Source organism: Malus domestica, chromosome 08 (genome assembly GCF_042453785.1).
Source record: "Malus domestica chromosome 08, GDT2T_hap1".
NCBI classification, from domain to species: Eukaryota; Viridiplantae; Streptophyta; class Magnoliopsida; order Rosales; family Rosaceae; genus Malus; species Malus domestica.
This window is the reverse complement of record NC_091668.1, coordinates 7936439-7959031: the sequence shown is the minus strand read 5'-3', so window position 1 is coordinate 7959031 and position 22593 is coordinate 7936439. Positions and strand designations below refer to the sequence as shown.

Genomic DNA, 22593 nt, shown 5'->3' with positions numbered 1-22593 from the left:
GGTTGTTGAAAGGTTTCGCGTAGAGCGAGGGTTTGTGCAGGACAGTTTGTGTGTTGAATTGTATGGGGCTTTAATGATGTCATCCTCCCACTATTTATAGTAGTCAACCTGCTTCCAACCATACTCGAATTAGAACTCCTTCCCGCGATCCAACCTTATCTCGGCCAGTCCTACTCTTACTAGGACTTTGAACTCAACCCCCTTATCAGGCCGTATTCAATCCCAAACTTCAACATCCTTATCCTCTCGAAACTCCTTCTCGTATCAGGATTCAACTACCCATGGATTCCTAATAGGACACGGCCGGCCTTGGCTATGTGGCCCATAAACCGGATGACCCCCAGCGACTCCTAAGTATGGCCTCTGGGCCGAGAACAATTCTAAACTCGGCCCAAACCAATATTTTGGGCCCAAACAATACCTTTGAATTAACTAAGACCATTGATTAAGGTTTAGTTATTTATCTTGAACGTTATAAAAGTATATTACAATCATACTAACTTTGATTGTTATCATGACAGTCTTTTTATAGCATAGATGTAAGTTGTTATTAGCGTACATGTGAAATTACCAATCAACATTATTCAATTTTGGGCCCAAAACCTTCACATTTAACTGTCTTACAACATGACGTTTAAGTTTAAACGTGATTCAAGTTGAATAATATTTTATTTTTAATTAAAAATTTCACGTTGGATAATAAGAAAATATGATATAAATGTATTTTTATTGCATAAAAACTTAAACTACCGTCATACAAAAATATAAATAATATAAAAATCAAATAATATGTCATACTAATTAAGTCGGGTCAGATTATTATTGTTTCAGATCAGCCTTGTTATATATTCAAATCCATTTATAATCGATATCAAATTCGGATCTTTTTCGGTAATTAGATTGGAAGTCACGATCCATATCCTATTAACTGCATAAATTTAGATTCAAATCCAATCCATTGACAAGTGTTATTTATGTACTAGAGCCGAGGCGAACAAGATATGCACTTTGGGCCTCACTTTAAATTAGGTCTCATACGCTTTTATATATCTTAAAATTTTCATCGGTCTTCATATATTCTTGATTAGAAAAAAGAAAAAAAAGCTCTTAGTCTCATAAATCTAACTTGATGCACCTTAAATTCAAATTATTGTGAAAAAAAATCATATTAATTAAATACTAAATTCGGAATGCCTCATTTCATTTTCATTGTAGGCATCAATTTGCATTGAGACAACTTTGGTGTACCAAATCCTAAACCCCTAAACCACACGTATGTTTTGACACAAAGTTATAAATAATACATGTGGTTTACCATGCATGTTAAATTTACTATGTGATTTTAAAGATATTGAAATGAGTCAAGTTGAACGTTGACGTTAAATTAGTTAGAGAATATATTTTGTTTTTGTAACTAAGTTTAGATATTTCAGCAATTCAAATTATTAAGTTAAAATCTGAGGATTGCATATTCGACTTGTAAACTACTGCATGAACCAGCCGTATATCTTTCGTTGCCCTTAGATTAATAAAGAAAAAGTCGACACTTACAAAATTTTGCCAAATGCAATTCTTCATATTCTCTACTAGTGTTTATTCAATTTAGATGCCATTTAGTCACTCATGTAGAATAAATAAATAGTTATAGTTCTAGTAATAAGCAGTATTCTTATAATGAACTATTAATTTCTTTGATTTATACGAGCACTTTCCTCCTTCCCGGGAAGGAGGAACAATTCTACCCATAAGTATGTGTAATCTTGTTGTAATGATGTAGCAGATAACATGTTTCATCCTCCGTACTCAACTACAAGTGATGTTTAAACTTTAATTAAATCAAGTGATTAGACTAATTGAACGAACGAAACAATGATATATTATATATCCAAAACTAAATGTATCCCATCTCCATAACCCCTCTTTGGCAAGAACTGAGTTCTGCCTCCTCCACTGTAAAATAATACAAATCGATAAGGAATTTGAAGAAAAAGAAAAAGGATAAAAAAAGGGCCATTGGATTCTTTATTTCTGTAAACACACGGTGGATGACCATCTCCTGACCACCATCAATCAGTCGTTGGTCGAGAAGATCAAAGATATTCCATCAGCCAGTTGGGGTCGTTTGATGAAATATTTGTGATATAGCTATCTCCAATTAGTTATTAAAGAAACATTTTGATCAGGCTACTTGATTACGTGACATATTGACTATTGAATTTCATCAAGTTTATCGTTAAGTCACTGCTATCAGTGATTGATGTCTAAGTAAAAGATAAATGACAAATATATTGATGTGTGATTGCGTGATCAAACAATACACGTGATTAGGGCAACTAAAGCAAGATATTCTATATAGGCCGCTGTGTTCTTGAGGCTTCCTTGTTCAATGTTTGTAGTTATTAGGTTGTCTGATTACGTTAATGTTCTGCAACTCAATCAACAAGTTATTAACTATAAACATGTCGTATATGATTAATATTTTTAATACTTCAAATACATAGTTATCGATAAGATATCTTACTATTGAAAGCCTAGATGAAAAGTAAATGACGATCTGATAACATCTTATTGGTTGTTTGAAAAAGATACATGGTAGCGTATGCCTTGACCAAGATTCCTCGGCGATTTCTTCAATCCAACTACAAGACGATCCTAGTAGGATCCAAATCAAAAGTTTTAACCTGCCACATCACAGTTCCAGCTGGCGAATCTCCAAAAGTGTATGAATTAAAGGGTTATTTTTTTTGTGGTATCTAAGAATCTACAGTGCCCTCAAATGGGCTGCTAGACCGTGACAACTCTTTACAAATTATTCTCATGAAAATTGGTGGATCAAATTATTCTCGAACCTGACAAAAACAAATGTCGGTCACAAGAATATCCGATTTCTTAGAACTTGTTTGATATTTTATTTGAAATTTTTTATAATTTCTCAAAATATTTTTTAAGAATTTTTCTTGAAAACAATTTTTTTTAAGACTCAAAAACTTGTTTGGTATGCAATTTAAAAATTTTAAATCTTACAACTTAAACTAGACAAAGAGATTAAAAAAGAGTGGGTCAAGAGAGAAAGAGAAGAGAGGAGGAAAGAAAGTAAGAGATGATTGGAAGAAAAAGAAAGAAGTGAGAGGATCGGAGGAGATAGAGAGGAAGATGAGTGAGAGAAAGAATCGAGAGAATAAAGAGAGCAAATTGGATGAGAAACGAAAAGGGTAAAAAAAAAGAGAGAAGGGGGAGAGAGAAAGAAGAAAAGAGAGATAGCTTTGGAGTGAGAGGGGAGGAGGGAGATAAAAGAAATGAGTGAGTTTAAGTTTAAAAACTCTAAAAACTCACATTTTGTATTTTTAGAGAATAAACTATATTTTTTAGTTAGTCTTGAGTTCAGTTTTTGAAAATAATCATACCAAACAAGTTTTTAAGGCTTAAAACTTGAAAATTGTTTTTGAGTTTAAAAAGTTGGATTCAAGTAGAATACCAAATATGCTCTTAGGTTCCCAATTGCTTCAGATCATTAGGGTTAATAGTTTTTTCTTTGATCCTTTTCGAGAGTCAAGATCAAGGATGGCTTTGCTTACACTTCACCATAGCTTGCATTTGTATTTGATTGAATGTGTACCGTAGACACGTACAAAAGACGGCTGATTAGGGCTGGATTTGATATGGTTGTCGTTCTAGAAATAACATGTCATTTGATATTGATTTTCGTTTTGGATATCAAATACCTTACCATATGCATTCAGTTTGGTACGAAAACCGTACCATATCCCATCTGTACCAATTTTGGTGTAAAGTCAGTTTGGTACGGTTGGTAATCGGGACAAGAATATACAATCCTATCAACTATAGGTGAGCATTTGAACCGGCGAAAAAGAACCCGAAAACTTTTATGGCTTGAACCGATTTGGTTTCCGGTTTTGGCGTTAAAATACCAAACCGGACCGGTTATCAGTGTACGTGTAAGAAATGCTTTTACAAGAAAATCTTGGACGAATTTCATGATCAGAGCTTGAAGCGAAAAGGAGAACATGGGACATGATTGAGATTTTACTGCCCAGGTTTCAACCAATATTGACCCATATGCTTTACTGACCTGCTTTTCAATAACCTATGTTTGAAATTTTGTGTTATGCATGGCTTCAGAGGTGAACCGATCTGAACCGAACTGTTCACGATGAGGTACAACTACCAGTCCCAAAAGTTTAATTTGTAGAAAAACGAGTCAACATCCCATTCCTAATGCTTATGAGGGCCAACGTCCCATTTTGATTGTTCTCTCAGTTTATATTCGTCTGTTCTGCCACCCTCCATTACTGCCATCGTCTTCTCAGTCGCATTTTGGTTCAATAATTGTTGGATCCGTGTTGGTTTTTTCGCAACTACGATTTCAATACACAATCATGAATCGATCCAAAGAAATGAACTACAGATTGAAGTCACCATCGGAGGTACATGACAGAAATTTATGATCAGATATGTTTAATCATGAACCAAGGAAACAATAACGTCGACGACGGAACCAATTTAAGAATGCAAATGGAGTCCTATTGAACTGAATACTGGTCTAGAGATGCTGCTGATGGTAAACTTCATTCCATTGAGCACATGGATGGAACAAACATTGAAAATAAAATCCATTGAACTATTAAGCGTAAATTGGGTTATAACAGAAGAAATCCTCTGCCGCCCGGTGGCTTAGGCACTGACGTATGATCAAAAGATCAATGAGCCTCTCGGCATGGGGGACTGTTAAACTGCATTCAATCATATTGCAGACTGCACTCCACAGAAGCTCGTCCAATGCCTTGTTTAATGGGGAAAAATGTCAAACCTCATGCCCTTTGTCCATATGAGTTTTCAAGAACTCGAACTCCTGGTCCATATATCAAACGGCATCGCTCATTAAATGAACCAACAAGCTTAGAGACGACCTCCTTAAAGAATACCGATGCCACCTGGGACAAGAATCATTGCCACATCACAATTCTTAATCTACAGTTCACCATGATTTAAATTCCAATCTTCAAACTTCAGACAATGAAGGATTCAAGATAAAATGGTTACTGAATAACTGCTACGGAAGAAAGTTTAATACTGAATAAGGAACCTTACCTGTCGGTAAAGTGGCGACTGGAACTTAAAATCCACCAAGAAATAAAGGCTGCAAGATCCTGGAACTGGCCCCGGATTGAATTCCCAGATGTTTATGAGATGGTCGAAAAGGGAACTATTGGACACAGTGGTCTAGAATTAAAAAACAGAAATAGAGACTGTTAGAACAGAAATTCCAAAAATGAAACCAAAAGCAAAGAAACAATTTCAGGGTATATTCAGTAAGAACCACTTAAAACTCTAGTTAGAAAAATATCAAAAAATATCATCAACTATCCAACGACTCGTAAAAGTGACAGTGAGGTTTTTCTTTTCAACCATCAGCATCAATATATTGTTGCTCTTATTTGTCAATGTTTAAACCAAAACTCACAAACGTACTTAAGATTTCAACCGAAATTTTGTATCCCAGTAAGCATGTAAAAGCTAGTACAAGCCATGCCACTCCTTAAGCACACAATCAACTTCAAAACTCCAAGTGTGTACAGTGGGTACATTAGTCTTTGCTCTCAAACTCACTAACACAAAAACCCACGTCTCCAAGCTCCTAAGTGCTATAGCAACATAATAAATAAATTAACTTCAAAACCAGTGTACTAAAGCCCAAGCCGAACTCCTTCAACAGGAGAAGTGAAAACCAGAGAATATCACCAGGCAACTACTACAATAGCTTATTCAGATATTCTATGATAGTTCACTTATACGTCTCAGGTATTTTGTTTCACAAAGTTAACAAACCAGAGTATATTCCCATGAAACAACTACAATACTATTGATTATCTATCAGCAAGTAGAAAAGTAAACAAACCAATGGTAATGAAAAACTTAAAGAAAGAATCATAGCAAGCTTGAAGAAAAATGATTGCCTTTATACGCTTTGGTCTCTCTAATTCGACATGGGAGACATAACTTTCAACAAGAAATTTAAACCCAATCTCGAGCTCAGCATCAAATGATCCATCAGGATAGGTTTTAATTATGGCAGACCGCTGACACCAGGGAACGAAACCATGATACAAGTCTACCGCAGCAACCACATCGTATAACTGCTCCGGAGAATACCTAGACTCCAAAAATGCATCAGCCCATGTCTATCTCACATTGTTATCAAATGAGGGAAACATCAAAACAATACAAAACTGAAATTCAGCATTCAAGATGCAGTCTTTCATGGGTGACAATCAATTGGGTCATTAAGTAAGGCAATGTCTAACATTTGTAATGCCACAGAACATATCAAGAACTCCGTTGCCATGGAATTCAACAGAAATTCTAAAAACAGGTAAAATCGTATAAAGCAGCTGAAATTGGGGACGATCAGAAAATTGTGAAATTGATGAAGGATTACCCCAATACGCGCCTCTCTTCATAGACTTTGGATAATACGCCGCCTTCCTCGCCGTCGCCGCAGCCGAGAAATTGCCTCCGTGACCTGTAATTGAAATCCAGCTGGGAATCGGCGGTCCATTTGTGGACCGATGACGAAGGGGTTTCTATGCCTGCAATGCTACTAAAGCATCGAATCTGGTCAAATTTCCGGCCGGACCGGACCAGATACCTGGGACCAATTTTCCGGGAGTGCAAGGACCTCACCGCCTTCGAGGTCGTGCTCGACCAGAACGGCGGCATTGTGAGTTTCGGTGATCGGGAAACCCTAATTGCGATGATAGGAGATTGAAAGCCCCAAATGTTTGGAAAGGTTGAGACGGAAAAGCTTGAGATTCGAATCCGATTAGGGGCTAGGGATTTACGTGAGAGAAGGGAGATTTATTTACCGCGGAAGTCTCAGACGCCAAGGGATTAGATTTGACAGTGCACCAAAAATCGGACGATACGAATGCGTTTTCGACATTCTATCGGCGAGACGTGTCCATATTTTAAACTACTTTAATTTATAGAGAGGTGATACAACTCGAGTAGAAAGAGACGGACATAATGTCATAGCCAAGCACGACTGAGTTAGTAATACGATGTTACTTGCACGTTTAGACATATTCTACATTACTCGTTTAAGAAACATATTCTGCAATCTAGAATAGAATTTGCGTTTGAACTTATAGGTAAATTAATTAACAAGTAAATACGATATTAACCACTTGTTTAAACATGTCAAGACTACTTAGACTTAGTTGAATCTGTCAAAAACAAAGTATTGGTCATCATTTAAAGGCTATAACTCTAACCACCACAAGATGATCTAGTGGTTGGACCACTAGCGAAAAAAAACTCTCTTGCAGCTAATATATTGTTTCAGTGACATTATCCCTCTATTAGATAGTTATCATGCGATATCATTTGTTATAAGAGAGAATCTCCAACTAGCGATCAACAAGTCAAAAGATGGCGTCTACCTTGTTTTCGTAGAAACCCCGACTTTCAAGAAATACATACGTTGCCTAAAGAAATGCTTTTACTTTATTTCAGGCTTGGTACAACAGTCATTGCGCTGCAGAAGGCTCGGCCGCAGTAGACAATAAGCTGTCTAAACTGCCGGTTTCCGCCTCACCCGAAAAAATGAGATACTACATTCAATCAGTACAGTATTAGTAATTGGAAATGGTACTAACAACAAAATCTATACGGGCATAATAACGGCACATTCTGGCACCCGATTCCTTCTCCTCCCGTTCTGATGCCACTTGTATTCGTGTTCAAAACATGCGAACAAATGCCTTGATTAAATTTTATCTACCTCCTCCCATTGAGATACACACTAAAGTATGCGTGTACACAACAGCACCTTAAACTCGGTGTCTACCGTCTATCTGCAGTCTCAATATCCATCCATTATTTCATAGGATACAAAACAATCGTCCAAAGCATCCATTTTTCTCTTACCCGGTCTCCTTTCCTCTAACTGTAGAAATAGTATACAGTTTTGGTTACGTCGTCAGGAACCAGTAGGCTTGCGGAGTGGAACAACCTAAAGTTGCAGAAAGCAAACAACAAATTTAGGATTCCATTGCTATATGACATGATAATATGGTCATAACATAATGCATTGAAGCCATACTTACCTGATCGTTACTTGAGGCATTAAGTATAAACTTTTTTATACTCTTACGATCACATGAACCGACTTCCTTTTCTTCTTTAATATCTTCATCGACAAAGTTCTGATCTGTGACCTCTGCAAGAATTAACAAAGTATGAGTCAACACTTTTTGGCAGGTAGATGATAGAAATAGAAGTCTTGTTTCAGGCAATTATAGAGAGAGAGAGTGTACAGATTATGATCTATTCGACCTTGATGGAGTAACATCCATCCTTACTTTGCAACACTGAAAATGAACATTGTTTAAAAACAGTGCATGAAAGAAGTCCAACCATATTAGGAGATTCCATTATTCTTATTTCTATGTCCGGGCCATCTAAATCGCAACTACTTCACTGTGACTATAACTGAGTTCAAGTGAGGCATGGTTTTTGAGATCTGTTTGCCACTGTTGTGAGGTCACTTTAAGCACGCCCTAAGCTACTCGGGTTAGTAGGGCGCCCCACTCACTGTGAGCGAGGAGCAAACAAACAAACTATAACTGAGTTCAAGCCAAAAAAGGTAAAATATCCAAGACTGAATTAATGACGCACAATAATTCACTAATCAATTTAAGATTTTGAATCTCCCATTCAGTCAAAAACTATGGCAGGTGGGACTGTTTGTTTCTTCTGTGGAGTGATCATCGAGTAAACAGATAGCACAAAATGAAGACATGCACAGCAAAACACATAAAATCAATACCAGCAGAGCAGATAAACAATGCGAGACACAGTTAGGCAAATATCTTCCAGCAAACACACCAAAATTTAGCTGAGAGCACCTGTATTCCCTCCAACCAATTCCTGATGGCGCAACTGAGAGTGAGATGCACGAAACTGCTTTGAGCATGTCGCTGGTGCACCCGTCATTTCCTTCTTCCTACTTGAATCGACTTCTTCACATTGTGATGCAGCCAGTTCTTGAACATTGGGATATTCAAACTCTTTGGGCTTGCCGGCAGATCTAAAGTGCACGACCCATGGATTTTCCAGAAGATCTTCATCTGCCTTATTTGCTTCAGCTCTTACAAAATTGATCTTCTGCCAACAGCCACCTCGAAGTATCTTAAACTGCAATAAACAATAAACTCCGAATGAATTAACCATAATCATACAATACAACATGAAAATCCATTTAAAGCAACAGATTGAATTCAGACCTGGCCGGACGAGGCACGAGAGTTAAACTGCGGTTGCTTTGACAATTTCGGGTGCAATGAACTCCTCTTTTGCGAGCTCCGACCACGCGAATCCATGGAATTATACAACTGGTTGACAAATGATGCTTCCATGGATTTGAGGTACATGCTGTGCTTCTCATCCGTCCATTCTGTAGACAGGGTTTCCGTCAGAGCCGGAGTACCCTAACATAAGTTACACACAATGATCAGAAATCTTCAGGAAACATTCAAACAATTTCATACATCCTGACAATATATACCGCAAATAAAAACAAAACGAAAATTTGTCATGACAAATATCAGACATTATAAAAAGAAAAAGAAAAATTAAATAAAATCCCATATTTCTAATCAACATAAAAAGGAATTTATATTCTAATTATTTACAAAAATCTATTGAACAAGTCAACCCCATCTGGGTGCAATTTCCATAGATCCCAGCTCAAAGACGAAAAATTTCTCATACAAAGTTAAGTTTAATTGGGTTTTTTTACTGCAAAAGTATGTAATTCTCAAAACTAAATACTGGGAAACACCGAAAAAAATCAAAGTAACAATTTTGCAGCAGATAGAAAAAAGAGGAAGTACCAAGTCGTCGGAGGAAGGGTCCTCCGCCGCCGCAGCAACCCCGCCCCGCCTCTCACCGTTCTGCATAGAATCCTTCAACTCTCCCCCCATGAAATTATCCATAATTACCCCCAAAAAAAAAACCCACCTCTAAGAATCTACGATTTTTTTTTTAATTTTTTTTTGTTAGTTCTGAAAATTTTCAGATGATTCGAGAAGAAGAAGGAATGGTTGGAGGAATTGGAATGTGAGGAAATGTAGAGGGAGGGGGGGTTTGGGGGAGGTGATGGGAACAAAAAGATCGGTACAGTTGTCACGCCTTTTACACGTGTCGTGGGGCCCTGGCGTTGCCACGTCACTCTTGGTTCGAGCGGGCAGCCCAGATATTTATTGGGGGGATCCTCCAAAATATCTTTTGTTGATTGGTTTTCGATCTTTCTAGATTACGTGGCACCCACGCTTTTAACTGTCAACCCGCAAAAGCTTCTTCGTGCGCCCTTTCTTTTGCTTTCGGGTCGGGTCGTTGGTCCAACCGTTTTCGTCATGATATTTGTTTGGTTTCTTCCTTTGAAGCTTCGAGGTCAAAGATATTTTCAATTGTAGTTCTCGAATATATTTGACCAAAATTTAAATTATTAATAAAATTATTTTTGTCGATCAAAAGAAATTTTTATCATAAAATAAAATTATAGACAGTAATATAATTTTTCATAAACTAAATTTGTTGTTGTTTTTCAAACCTTGCAAATGTTATCACATCATATCTAAATTGTAAAAATTAAGAAAAACTTTGATTTTTTTTTCGCTCTCTCTCTTTCTCTCTCTTACATTTCTCTGAAACTTTGCTCTTTCATATTATATATATATTATACACACGGTCTGCGGTCTTCATCTAATATATTTTAATCAAATAATATTTTTTTAAAGGAAACAATTTGGCAATGACGCTTAAAACTCATAACCTTCTCTCAATTTTTTCAAGGATAAAGATATTTTTCAAATGTCAATTATTGAAATAATTATTTCTTCAATATGTTGTTAACATCTCATTTTTTACTGTCAATATATATATGATTAATATGTCATCGATATTTAAGCAGTATGTTATTAATTGCTTTTTTTTAACAATTTGTTTTTAAAAAATGAAAGGAGATTTAAAAACTTAAACTTGATAAAAAGCACTCAATAAGTTTTTTTTTTTCCAATGAGAAGGATAATAAAATATTAAAAAAAACAAACAAGTGCAGGTCCCCATCCTCAATAAGTTCTTTTTATCAATGAGAACGATAATGTGCGGTTCCTTAGTCAATTGTTTTTTTTATTTTTTATTAAACGATATTATCTACACTAAAGAGTTGGGGGTTGGGGCTGAGCTAAGTTTAGGGCAAGCAATAATGTGATTCAAGTTTGCCTTTGGCAAGAATCAAACATAAAATGTCACACTTACCATTGAAGATGAATATCACCCGACTGTAGTACTAAGTAGGCTAAGTCAACTATCTTTTTCTTTTTTACACGTTATTTTCTCTCTCTTCTTTCTTTTTCCCCTCATCTCCTCTCTCTAAGAGCACTTCCAACGTGATAATATCCCCTTCCCCCACCAAAATTTCATGCAACCCTCTTAAGTCCACTGGGCTATGGGGAGCTCAGTTAGGTCATCTTCAACCGACCCGACCAAAAGGCTATAGTTTTAAAAATAGATCGGAACGACACGAAAATCGTCTCCAACCGAGGGCTAGGCCAAAGGGCATGTGGGCACCACTAAGCTAAAACCCCCAAATTAAGCCAGCAGGCTAGCCATTTCCAGCCTTCCAGCCCAGCCCACCTGGTGTCAGAATGTCAAGCTTGACTTTGTGGCAGGTGTAAGAATACCACACTTTCTTCATTATTGTGCTTTCTTTATGCCAAAAGGTGTTTCAATGGACCATTTTCTAACTCAAGATGAACTACAATGGAAGATCGAAACAAGAGAGATGAAGGAGAAAGAGAAGTAATATGGAGAGTTATTTTAATATAAAGATAAGAAATCCAAAGGCTTACTCATTTATTGACAAATGACACTTAAAATATGTCCGAAAATCTTATGTTAATATGGTGGTTTAATTTAATTAACCATATGTTTGGGCCCAAAAATATTGGTTTGGGCCGAGTTTAGAATTGTTCTCGGCCCAGAGGCCGTGTCTAGGTGTCGTTGGGGGTTATCCAGCTCATGGGCCGCTCAGTCGAAGCTGGTCGTGTCCCATCGGGAACCTGTGGGATGTGGGTGAGTCCTATTACGAGAAAGAGTTTCGACAGGATAAGGATGTTGGAGTTTGAGATTGAATGCGGCCTAATAACGAGTTAAGTTCAAAGTCTTAGTAGGAGTAGGACTGGCCGAGATAAGGTTAGAGTGCAAACCCTCACTCTACGCGAAATCTCTCAACAACTTTGAGATATTTGTTTTCCTTTTTCACCAACACATCTTCAGTTTGGATAAACAATATTGTTGCCGTATAATCAGTGGACCGTGGAGCACCTTCAGTTTGGATAAACAACACTGCGACAGGCCCGACTGGTTATCTATCCAAGTCTCGGTTGAGAAGAATTTTCGAATCCTTATTGGCAGAGGTCATCTCATTAGCCTTTTCGGCGAAGTGAGGTGTTACAAGTTACATTTGGCACATTGAACGCTGAGTTGTTTATGATCAGTTATTTGCAAGTAGGTTTTAGAGTTCGGCATTCTGACGGCCGAACCACTTTCACAATCAAGACGTACATTTGTTTTGAGTATTTGTGTCCCTATACTCTGGTGTCGATTCAGCATGCTTATACTCTCACGAACATAATTACCATGACCGAATCCGGTGCCGACTATTTGTGAACTTTGCAGAATTAGTAGATTCGTCTTCAAGCTCTAGAACCTGAAGGTTGAGACGTGTTCCTTCCTTGGTCGCAGTCATAAGATCGAGAAGTTAGTCGCGCGCTCAACGCAACATCAACACATTTTACTCCTCGGCCGAGTTCGGTCGACCAGTTGGCATGCCACGCAAACAACCGAATGACGTAGTTAGTTTATTAATTACTCGGCATGCGCGCCACATAGACTTAGTAGTTTTTAGGGTCAACACCATATTAATTCAATTAAAATAATAAATTATTTAGGGGGTTATGTTTGACCTATGACCTTTTGGCCCCCTCGGTTGGAAATGGGGATTTTGTCAAAAGGCTAAGTTTGGCTATGATCCTTTGAACCCCTAGGTTTGAGATGGTATAAAATATGGTTTGTCACTGTTTATTAAAATATAATTTCTTGCAGGGCTATAGGGCTAAACATGACCCTTTGCCCTTCCTCCAACCAGCCATCCCTCGATTGGAGACGATTTTCGTGTTATTTGGAGCTATTTTTAGCCCTATGACCTTTTAACCGGATCGGTTGGAGATGACCTTAGTGCCCCAGGCACTAATTGCCTAGCCTAGCCCCTGAGTTATGTGATGTCATGGTGACATTAGTAACTATCAAAAAATTATAAAAATTATTAAAAATTATTAAAAAAATAATTAAAAATACAAAAAATTATGACTTTTTTTATTTTATAAATACTTAACCATATTACATTTCAATATTTTCAAATACTTTCAACCAATCTTTTGTCATTATCAAATTTAAAAATAATTTTTTTAATTATTATTAAAGACAATTACTATTTACTTAGGAGATTAAATTGCCCATTGTCCAGGGCCAGCAACACTACAACTACTCTAACTCTCTCTCTCCCATGTCACTCCTACAGTCCTACCTCCCAAACAACCAAATGTATTTTTATAGAAATAGTTAGGTATTTTTTAACACAAAAATATTTATATTTATATCAATATTTTAAAAATAGTGATTATTAGAAATTGGTGAAAATTTTACAATAAATATTTAATAATAGTGAATATTTATCATGAGATATGAATATTTTAAAAATAATGAAATTTCTCAATTAATGTTTCAAGAAATAGTGATTTTTTCCAATAATTTGTTTAAAAAAAAAAGATAATGATTGCTTCTTGAATAATGTTTTATTTGCAATTTGAACAATATGGGTCCAAATCTATTACGTTTATGCACTAATTTTTAAATTTTGTACAAAATAAAAAACAAATAAAAAGTTGATTGTTCATAGAGGAAAGAGCTACAAGAGAGAGAAAACAAGAAGCAAGGAGTGACGTGAGAGAGAAGAAAAGAACGGAGAGGGAGAGGTAAAGAGAAGGAGCGAGAGAGAGACGAGCGGCATTAAAGCTGCCATTTGACCTTTTCCTACCGGCTTTCTTCCTTGCCTTGTCGTTGAATTCTCCTGCGTGAACACCAATGATAATGGTTGTCATAAATGGTTGCTATTTATTTCTAGAGTAATGGGTAGATTAAAAATTTTAAATAAATAATGATGGAGATAGAAAATTTTTACCAGATGAGCTAACTTAAAGATTTAAATTTTTATAAACAAAGAAATTTAATATTGTATTTTTCAGAATATGCTCTAGCTTAAGAAAATTTCACAAGGTGAGCCGAGAATTTTCGTTATTAAACAAATACGTGTTAAAATTCAAACAAATCCAAACTTGTACATGTACGAGAAGCGATGAGAAAAATAATGTAACAAAAAGAGATGGTTTGTCAACTTATTATATAATTCTATATGGTTAATCCAAGAGAATTAAGATTAGTGACTAAATATATAATGGATTACATTAAAAAATTAATAAAAATTACATATACAATATTAATTTTTTACGGAAAGTTACCTGGGCTATAGCCTAGGGTAGCCCTTAACATGGCTACGCCATTGAAAATAAATAATGTGTTGAATATAAAGTAAGTATGATAATTAATATTTAATTAATAATTTAGTCATAATTTTTTATGTCATTTAGTTTAAAATTTTAGTTTATAAATTTATTTTCTCTAGTATTACCCTTCTTTCTTACTGTCATGCAAGTCTGTGCATGCTAGTTGACAGGACCACGTGTGGTTAATGTTTGCAGGTTTTTTTTGTTATTTTTTAATATTCAATTACTTTTGTGGCTTTGTTGTTAAAAAAATTTGAGTCAGTTTATAACTAGCATTTGCCTACATATTTTGTGTGTATGAACACATTTTTTTAGAAAATGAGAAGGAGAGGGGAAGAGAGAGAGAGAGAGAGAGAGAGAGAGAGAGAGAATGTGGGGGGAGTGGGAAGTTTTTTTTCTTTGGCTTTTTTAATTTTTTTTTAATATTGGAGGTATTTTAACATCACCTATAGGTGAAACTTCAATAAAAAAAAAGTAAAATTTAAACCTATGAAATTACATTATTACCCATCTTGTTTTTGTATGATAGAAGACTAAATAGTCTTTTCATCATCTTTTGATTGACAAAAAAGATTTCATTAATTAATAGAGATTTGTATATTTTCCATTAAATAAAAGTTTGGTGATTTCTGTGAAGAAAAAGTTTTTTTTATGGACATTTTTTTAGATGTTTTCTCTCTTAAGGCCCTTTTTGAGTACATGTGAAGACCAAACATATATTTCCTACAAGATTATATTAATTTATATCCAAAGACTTATAATAGTTGACTTTTGACAACTTAACAAATCAAAGCAAGAAAATAAGTCTCCTAATGATTCATGGATTCTAAGTTGGTTTTATTTTATTAAGTTGTCAAATATTTATCACTTAATACTATAGTTTAGTGATATTCCTTTTCATTTATAAGTAAGAGGTCTTAAGTTCAATCACCACTAAAAACGTATTTGAACCATATTATTACTAACCTATTATGAAACTTAATATTTTTTTTTCCCACATTAATGTAAATAATATCAGCGTAGACTAAGAATATATGAGTGGGACCACGTATTTGGGCCGCTACCTTTATCATAGAAAATTACAAGGAGATAATTGGGGGGTTGTCAGAGTCAGATCACTTTAGATCAGATACATTGAATATCTATTGTCATTCTTTCGGTACTTTTTCGATCACAAGTTATGGATTGCATCATTACAATTAAAGGCAACTTTCATCTCCATTAACTGGAACAAAATGATGTTGGAAAACCAATTCTAAAACCTTTTTTGAAAAACGATTAGATTATTATACTAAATATGACTTTTAAGTCAAAATGTCAAACAATAAAATTATTATACTATATTATATTTTTTTTAGCAAAAATTATTCTTGAGATTGTCATAACTTCTCATTTTGGTTACAGAGATTTAAAATCACTAAATAGAACTGGTCCCTGTGACTGTTCACCGTCAATCATTTTGATCATTTAGTGAAACATCTCAGTTAAATTGAAGAAACCGTCAGTCCAAGGGGAGATGTTGATTTGACAACAATACCCTCAATTTAAGAAAGATTTCTCGCAGAAAGACCAAAATGATTGACGATCGATAATCTCACATACCCTTATATCGATTTTAAATCTTAAGGATTAAAGTTAGAAATTATATCAATCTCAAGATCATTTTGAATAAAAAAAACTTACTAAATTATTTAAACTGCGGATAAGAGATTCGAATTTGAGTGTAGTGCGAAGTACCTGTTATAGTAAACTCGGCTGAAACCAAGTATGCATTATCCTTTAGTATTGATTGAGAACGCTAGCTAAATTACCTATGCACACATTTCTTTGCAAAAATTTACATCATCCTGCAATGAAATCCTAGAATCGGAACCGTCTATCTTGTCAAACATCTTTGCAAAAATTGATCAATCATCGTGTAATCATCCAGTTGTTAACTAAACAAAAAGTTGCAAACTTATTGTTTTGGATAAATCTTATATAACTACTTAGTCAATAAATGAGTACATAACATAGAAAATAGAAGGGAAAGGCGCCAAGAGAAAGTAGATAAGATAACTACTGCTAATTGCAAGCTAATGGATTGCTCTTACCACTCTGTAAACAACATATGCAGGCACATGTGAGTAAGGCGAATTGGTCAGAGTGAGGTTCGAATCTTCTTTCCCGCAAGTAAAATGGTTTAGAATATCGCATCGTCAAAATAATGCCTAGAGTATCGAATTGCCAAAGCATCCATAGTCCATACAACTTCTTAATGCAATACTAATTTCAAACGCGTATCCACTCTGATAACCGAAACTGAATAACCTGTTAACGTACAAAGAAAATTTGTCCCAAAAATAAACCAATCTTGGTTTCTTGATGGGGATCTCTGTATGTTAAAACAACAAAGCTCCCGCAGGAGGTTTTTACTTAAGAATGATGGTTTTTACAATAGTAGTTATACATCAAGGCATACTTGGTGTGGTGTAATAAAAAATAGCACCCAAGAACATATCAACTTTGAGCTGACCTTTTTATTCATGTCTTCGTGTAAACAGCACAACTTGCCGAATCTGATCTTGCATAGTAACAACCGCTTCTGTTGTAGATTACGTGCGTGAAGAAAATAAGAATATACTCCATTGAATACGAAACTTATATATCCTGCTTCTGATCACCCTCCGGTATCATGGTTTCTTGCAAGTCAATTCTACCTGCATTACCAGGAAGCAGAAAAGGCAAGTTCAAATTAAGCCAGCTGCTGTTTTCTGGGAACAAGTAAAATAATTATAATTTTGGGATGATCCTGAAGTATTGAAGAACAGGATTTGCACGAACAAGGCAATCTTTCATGGTGCCCCAAATGTAATGATATTATAACTTTAAGTCTATACACCGAGACTTTGAGATAAAAGATGTATCTGCAAGAAGACCGTACCTAACAAGGAAATCAGAGAAGGGGACTTTGAAGATCCATTTGATTGCATGTCTGTACCTACACAATGCATGTTCCAATTATAAGTCTAGGCATAATATTTGAAAGAGGCATAAAAAAGGGGTGTGATATCCACACACCCTTTTTACTTCTCTCACACCCTTTTAATTTTCAGCCATTGGATCAGATGAATTGAAGAAGATCAAAGGCCAGAAATTAACAGGGGGTGTGGGAGAAGTAAAAAATGGTGTGTAGATAGCACACCCCCATAAAAAATAATGTGAAATCTACATTAAAAATGATCCATTTTCTCATGCAAGAAGCAGACCTGAACTTTCAAGCGATTTAAGGACATCGGATTTCTTAAAAGTGTATCCAATGAAATTGGTATCTTTTGATGTTAACATCTGCAACACCAAACAAGCAAATCATATAAGCTTTCGTACTGATGCAACACAGATTAGCAAAGAGTACTAAACCAATTCCCTTCACAGAATGCTTTTACACGTGCTGGCAGGGGGACCGGGGGGATGCAATTGGACATGTGACAAAAATGCTTTATTTAAAGGAAAACAAAATTGAAAGAGCATAAAAGAGATTTTAGCAACTTGGTTTCCAAAACAAAGCTTTACTCACAACTAGAACATATAGGAGAAAATATGAAGTTTACCTTCCGCCAAGGTCCCACTGTTGGCATTGTTGATTGCTGTCCCTCTACCTATAATAGAGCAAAAAAGAGGGAAAAAAAGTTTAACCACATGGTGGCAACTACTATCAATATTTGGCTTCGATTGAACAAAAATATGCTTAAAAATGGAAGCCTGGACCCAAAAAGATAGTGCCTGGCCTATTAAGGAAATACTAATCTGCAAAGAAAGGCATTATCTTCATCCTAAAAAAATTTAAAATTTTGTCCCACTAAAGGATAACAGATTCCAATTCATTGATTTTCAGTGAACTCACTTCAGGAAACTTTTCGAAATTCTGGGTGTCCAAGTCTCCAACGACTGTGGGTTTATATGCAGCTTCGCCTTCATACAGCCTGTCCCACTGAGTAGACCTGAACCATGGATGGGCCTGAGAAAACATTAGCTTATAAGCGAACAAATTTCAAACAAGAACATCATACACAACATCATTAGTTCTTTTAAACCTGGCTACCTTAATTTCTTCTGCTCCATGTGTCCCAAGCCTTGACTCAACATCACATAACAAGTGACAGATCAGATCCTTCGCTTCTTCCGAGATTTTGGGTTCATCAGGGAATTTCAGGCATGTCCTCCAATTGATTATCTACAGAAAACAGTAATGTTGTCGAACTCTGCAATGATCGAGGATTGTGTCAAATTTCAAAGAAAGGGGAGCATGATATTACCTTGCGGCATGTAATCCTTGGGTCATCAGAGCAGAAGGGAGCATAGCCTACAAGCATCTCATACATGATTGCCCCTAGGGACCACCAATCACACTCTATCCCATATCCTTTCTTGAGCAACACCTCAGGTGCCATATAGTCAAGAGTTCCCACGGTTGAATAAGCCTAAACAATTCAGATGTTTTTGGTAACTCAGAATATGTACACATTAATTACCCAATAAGTGAAATTAGAAATTGAAATATTCTAGGTAAAAGAGTGCATCACTGCTTGATATGTCATCATACTTAATTTAATATTTTGGATGAGTATTTCAAGAAGAATTGAAAAGAAAATGGGATAAAATTACCAAGGCACGGCGATTTCGTTTCCATTGTTGTAACTGTTCTTTTGGCATCAACCAAGGAACCTTTTCACAACCAGATTGTTCTTCAGTTTCAGATATGGATTCCTGGGAGGTCAAATCATCATTTTCCAGTAACAATGTGGAATACTTGTCATCCAGAGGTTTACACAAGCCAAAATCTGAAAGCTTCAAATGGCCAGTTTTATCCAGTATCAGGTTATCTGGTTTTATGTCCCTATAAGAACAAGGTCACGTAAGTTTACATGTTTTTACTCTGAAACAAGTACATTCTTTTTAAATAACATGTGGTTTTGTGTGCTTATGTGTTCCTTTTGTGTCTATGTATGTTAACGGAAAGAACCAGCTAGAAAACTCAAATGTGTACACATCTATATCAAATTTATATTTAACTAAAAGATACTACAGAAAGAAAAAAAACAAAATCGAAAGGAGAAATTTTTTATTACTATTGACTAAAACTGAAATGGTACACAACTGTCACACCTATGAATGTAGTTGTGTTGATGGATTGAGTGAATAGCCAGAATACTCTCTGCTATGTAAAAACGAGCAACATCTTCAGAAAGAGTATCTTCTCTCATCAGTAATGTCATAATATCGCCACCAGGTAAGTACTCCATGATAAGGTATAAAAAATCGGAATCTTGAAACGAATAATGAAGTTGTACAATGAACCGACTATCAACCTCTGCAAGCAAGTTCCTCTCAGAACGCACATGCTCAACCTAAATGCGAAAAGACAATATATCATGATACAAATTGATATAGTATGTCACACAGTATCAGGACAAGTATCATGTTAGAGTGACTTGATTGTAGTAGGTATCTTGGTACAAATCAAATTCTAGGATACTCAGTTTTCTGATTAAAACCAATTCTTCATACAACTGCATACTATACAATGAGCTAATGGATACAGCAGCAAAGAAAGTCTTCTTGTATACCGCACGGAATAAATTTTAGAAGTAGACCGTTCTTAAAGTTTCAAACATAGCTACCTGTCCGCGACTAAGCATCTCCGATTTCTTCAATTTCTTCATGGCATAAATCTCTCCTGTACCTTTAGCACGACATAACCTTACCTGCATTTGTTAATTACAAAAGAATGGTACCATATTTTAGTGACACGGTATATCTCACTTCTATATACGTAGGTCAAAACATCAAATTAAAAATCTCAGAATATATGTAACCACTTTTTTCATTCAGAATACACCCAAAATTGTCAAAGCTATGTCAAGGGGCTTACATACTCATAAAGCTATCTATTTGAACTGGAGAGATTCTCATTTTTCGACATGGGAAAACTGAAATAGTTCCATGAAATATGATAATTCTACCCTTTTACATACCTCACCAAATGCGCCTTTGCCAATCACAGTTAATTGCTCAAAATCATCAATGCCGATTTTACGTCTTTGCAGCCTCATATATTCTGTTTCCCGGCGTTCCAAAGTCCTCATCATCTCCTCTTGTTCCTCACTCGGTATCTGATCTTCTTGTGCTTTCCTTTGAAGCGCTCGACGTCTAAAACAGATAAATATATAATCTCAGTATCAACACATTTTCAATACCTTCTTTTTTCAGCAATCAATCAAACATATCCGTAAATGCGAACAACACGCAATCTAAAGTTTACAGCTAATCGAGTAATCGTATCAGAATTAGTTCTTCCACTTGCTCGAGTTTTCGAAATGACAAACAGAAAACATAAACAGCAAAGGAAAAACTGAAACTGTGATTAATTTGCAAAGAGTGACTGCAAAAAAGGGAAAAATTTAGCATTTTTGATCGACCTTAAACGCACAAATGCAGCCTTAGCAGAACTGTGTGCACGAAATCGAAGACGAAGTTCGAGAATTCCAATTAGGATTACTGCTAACAAGCTGACACTATCACAATCAATACAAATTTTGACGAATTAAAAGCTAAAGCAATCGCAAAGTACCTCTCTTTGCGTTCCTGCAGACCTTGAAGGTAGTTCTTGTAGTGATTCTCAATGAACTGCTTTGCCGCCACCGCCTTCTGCCGCGTGACCGGCGACGAAACCGACACGTCGGGACCCGACTCGAAGCCGCCGACCCGATCAGGCTTCAAGTTGAGAGCGCCGAGCCTCATCGTCCCATCGCCGCCGTCCATTTCCACCGACGAACGCGATCAAATCAAGCTCGAATCCACAGCAAAACGGATCAAAAGCTCAGCATTTCAGCGGCGGAGAAGAGAAGCTTCCGGTGGCAGGAATTCGAGGAGAGATCTGGCCCCCCAAGTGTTTGCGTAAATGACAGAGTAAGAGGATACTAGGGAGTATGCACTGGCGGAAAGGAATCCTCTCTCCAGATCCCTTTCGTCAACCTACTAATCCGAACCGTTAAAATTTATTCCAATAGTTAAAGTTATTATAATTTTTTAAATTTTTTTATTTTTAACTATTAGATCAAATTTTAAAGAAAACTCAAATTAATAAATTAATGGATTTGATGAAAATGATACAGAGAATATCCCTCTCCTACACTGGCATATGCTTGAGAGTAGAATATTATAAATATATTCAGTATTTATATGCTGACCGGATAAATAAATAAATAAAATAATAATCATTTTTGTTTTTATATTTTCTGGATTTCTTGGGAATGGAGTGCAATCGACGGCAGCGTTTTACTCACATGAACTGGAATTCTGACTTGTTAAAGAGAGAGAGAGAGAGAGAGAGAGAGAGAAGAAAAGGCAGAGATCTGAATATGGCTGGAATGTACGAGTTTTGATCGAGTGCGTGAGACTTACGGTTTTGGGGGTGGACCTGGAGAGGGCATAACCTACTTTGTACCTGGAAATTTGGAATGATGCGTCGGTGTTGGTATCTTGAGTTACTACATTGACCGGTACTTCAAACAAATTATATGTAAATGATTTGGGTAGCATGAATATAGTTATAAATAGACAAAAGTCAAAAAGAGAATTTTTTGTTAGAAATTAAAGTGGAAAAAGAGTAATGTATCAAACTGTTTATTTTCATAAATATATCAAACAATAAGTGCAAGTACAAAGAGGAGGGATATTGGTATTCACTTTCTACTTTTAATCTTGTGGGATGGGAAAAATAAGGGTTAGCATAAATTGTTTGTTAAGAGTAAGTGGTCTTTTACCATAGTGGTGGAAAAATGTTGAGTCCTTGCATGACGGCATGTGTTTAAACTCTGTCGGTGGCTAATTTAACATGTTATCAAAC

At 35.9% G+C, this 22593-nt stretch overlaps 3 protein-coding genes across 5 annotated transcripts; all 3 read right to left on the bottom strand.

Moving 5' to 3' along the window:
- Nucleotides 1-4574: 4574 nt before the first annotated feature.
- Nucleotides 4575-7136, bottom strand: LOC103441121 (uncharacterized). The gene is made up of 4 exons (XM_008379822.4): nucleotides 6458-7136; nucleotides 5976-6171; nucleotides 5110-5241; nucleotides 4575-4952 (listed from the first exon to the last, which is right to left on the bottom strand). The coding sequence occupies exons 1-4, from the start codon at nucleotides 6736-6738 to the stop codon at nucleotides 4830-4832; spliced, it is 732 nt and encodes a 243-aa protein (XP_008378044.3). The 5' UTR covers nucleotides 6739-7136; the 3' UTR covers nucleotides 4575-4829.
- A 365-nt stretch (nucleotides 7137-7501) lies between these two features.
- LOC103441122 (cold-regulated protein 27-like) lies at nucleotides 7502-10148 on the bottom strand. 2 transcript variants are annotated; one of them, XM_008379823.4, is made up of 5 exons: nucleotides 9915-10148; nucleotides 9306-9509; nucleotides 8928-9216; nucleotides 8127-8239; nucleotides 7502-8032 (listed from the first exon to the last, which is right to left on the bottom strand). In XM_008379823.4, exons 1-5 carry the CDS (start codon nucleotides 10014-10016, stop codon nucleotides 8000-8002), a joined length of 741 nt encoding a protein of 246 aa, XP_008378045.3. In that variant the 5' UTR covers nucleotides 10017-10148; the 3' UTR covers nucleotides 7502-7999. The 2 variants fall into 2 exon arrangements, with proteins under 2 accessions (XP_008378045.3, XP_017189447.3); XM_017333958.3 differs by lacking the exon at nucleotides 7502-8032 and having other exon boundaries at nucleotides 8194-8239; nucleotides 8908-9216.
- A 6823-nt stretch (nucleotides 10149-16971) lies between these two features.
- Nucleotides 16972-22176, bottom strand: LOC103421134 (uncharacterized). Of its 2 annotated transcripts, none has more exons than XM_070826705.1 (12): nucleotides 21316-22176; nucleotides 20720-20894; nucleotides 20366-20449; nucleotides 19851-20092; nucleotides 19350-19581; nucleotides 19001-19165; nucleotides 18787-18918; nucleotides 18589-18702; nucleotides 18296-18343; nucleotides 17954-18032; nucleotides 17629-17685; nucleotides 16972-17404 (listed from the first exon to the last, which is right to left on the bottom strand). In XM_070826705.1, exons 1-12 carry the CDS (start codon nucleotides 21504-21506, stop codon nucleotides 17346-17348), a joined length of 1578 nt encoding a protein of 525 aa, XP_070682806.1. In that variant the 5' UTR covers nucleotides 21507-22176; the 3' UTR covers nucleotides 16972-17345. The 2 variants fall into 2 exon arrangements, with proteins under 2 accessions (XP_070682806.1, XP_070682807.1); XM_070826706.1 differs by having other exon boundaries at nucleotides 17629-17679; nucleotides 21316-22120.
- Nucleotides 22177-22593: the final 417 nt, after the last annotated feature.

What these genes read in the sequence shown, in the direction of transcription:
- LOC103441121 (XM_008379822.4), bottom strand. Translation starts at nt 6,738, where the DNA reads ATGCCGCCGTTCTGGTCGAGCACGACCTCGAAGGCGGTGAGGTCCTTG. An exon ending in GAAGAGAGGCGCGTATTGGG is followed by an intron (nt 6,172 to 6,457) that starts GTAATCCTTCAT and finishes TTTGGAGTCTAG; the next exon opens with GTATTCTCCGGAGCAGTTAT. An exon ending in AGTCGCCACTTTACCGACAG is followed by an intron (nt 4,953 to 5,109) that starts GTAAGGTTCCTT and finishes TTCTTGTCCCAG; the next exon opens with GTGGCATCGGTATTCTTTAA.
- LOC103441122 (XM_008379823.4), bottom strand. Translation starts at nt 10,016, where the DNA reads ATGGATAATTTCATGGGGGGAGAGTTGAAGGATTCTATGCAGAACGGT. An exon ending in ATTGGTTGGAGGGAATACAG is followed by an intron (nt 8,240 to 8,927) that starts GTGCTCTCAGCT and finishes TAATTCTTGCAG; the next exon opens with AGGTCACAGATCAGAACTTT. An exon ending in ATGCCTCAAGTAACGATCAG is followed by an intron (nt 8,033 to 8,126) that starts GTAAGTATGGCT and finishes CTGCAACTTTAG; the next exon opens with GTTGTTCCACTCCGCAAGCC.
- LOC103421134 (XM_070826705.1), bottom strand. Translation starts at nt 21,506, where the DNA reads ATGGACGGCGGCGATGGGACGATGAGGCTCGGCGCTCTCAACTTGAAG. An exon ending in AACGAAATCGCCGTGCCTTG is followed by an intron (nt 19,166 to 19,349) that starts GTAATTTTATCC and finishes TGAATTGTTTAG; the next exon opens with GCTTATTCAACCGTGGGAAC. An exon ending in ATTTCGAAAAGTTTCCTGAA is followed by an intron (nt 18,344 to 18,588) that starts GTGAGTTCACTG and finishes GCTCTATTATAG; the next exon opens with GTAGAGGGACAGCAATCAAC.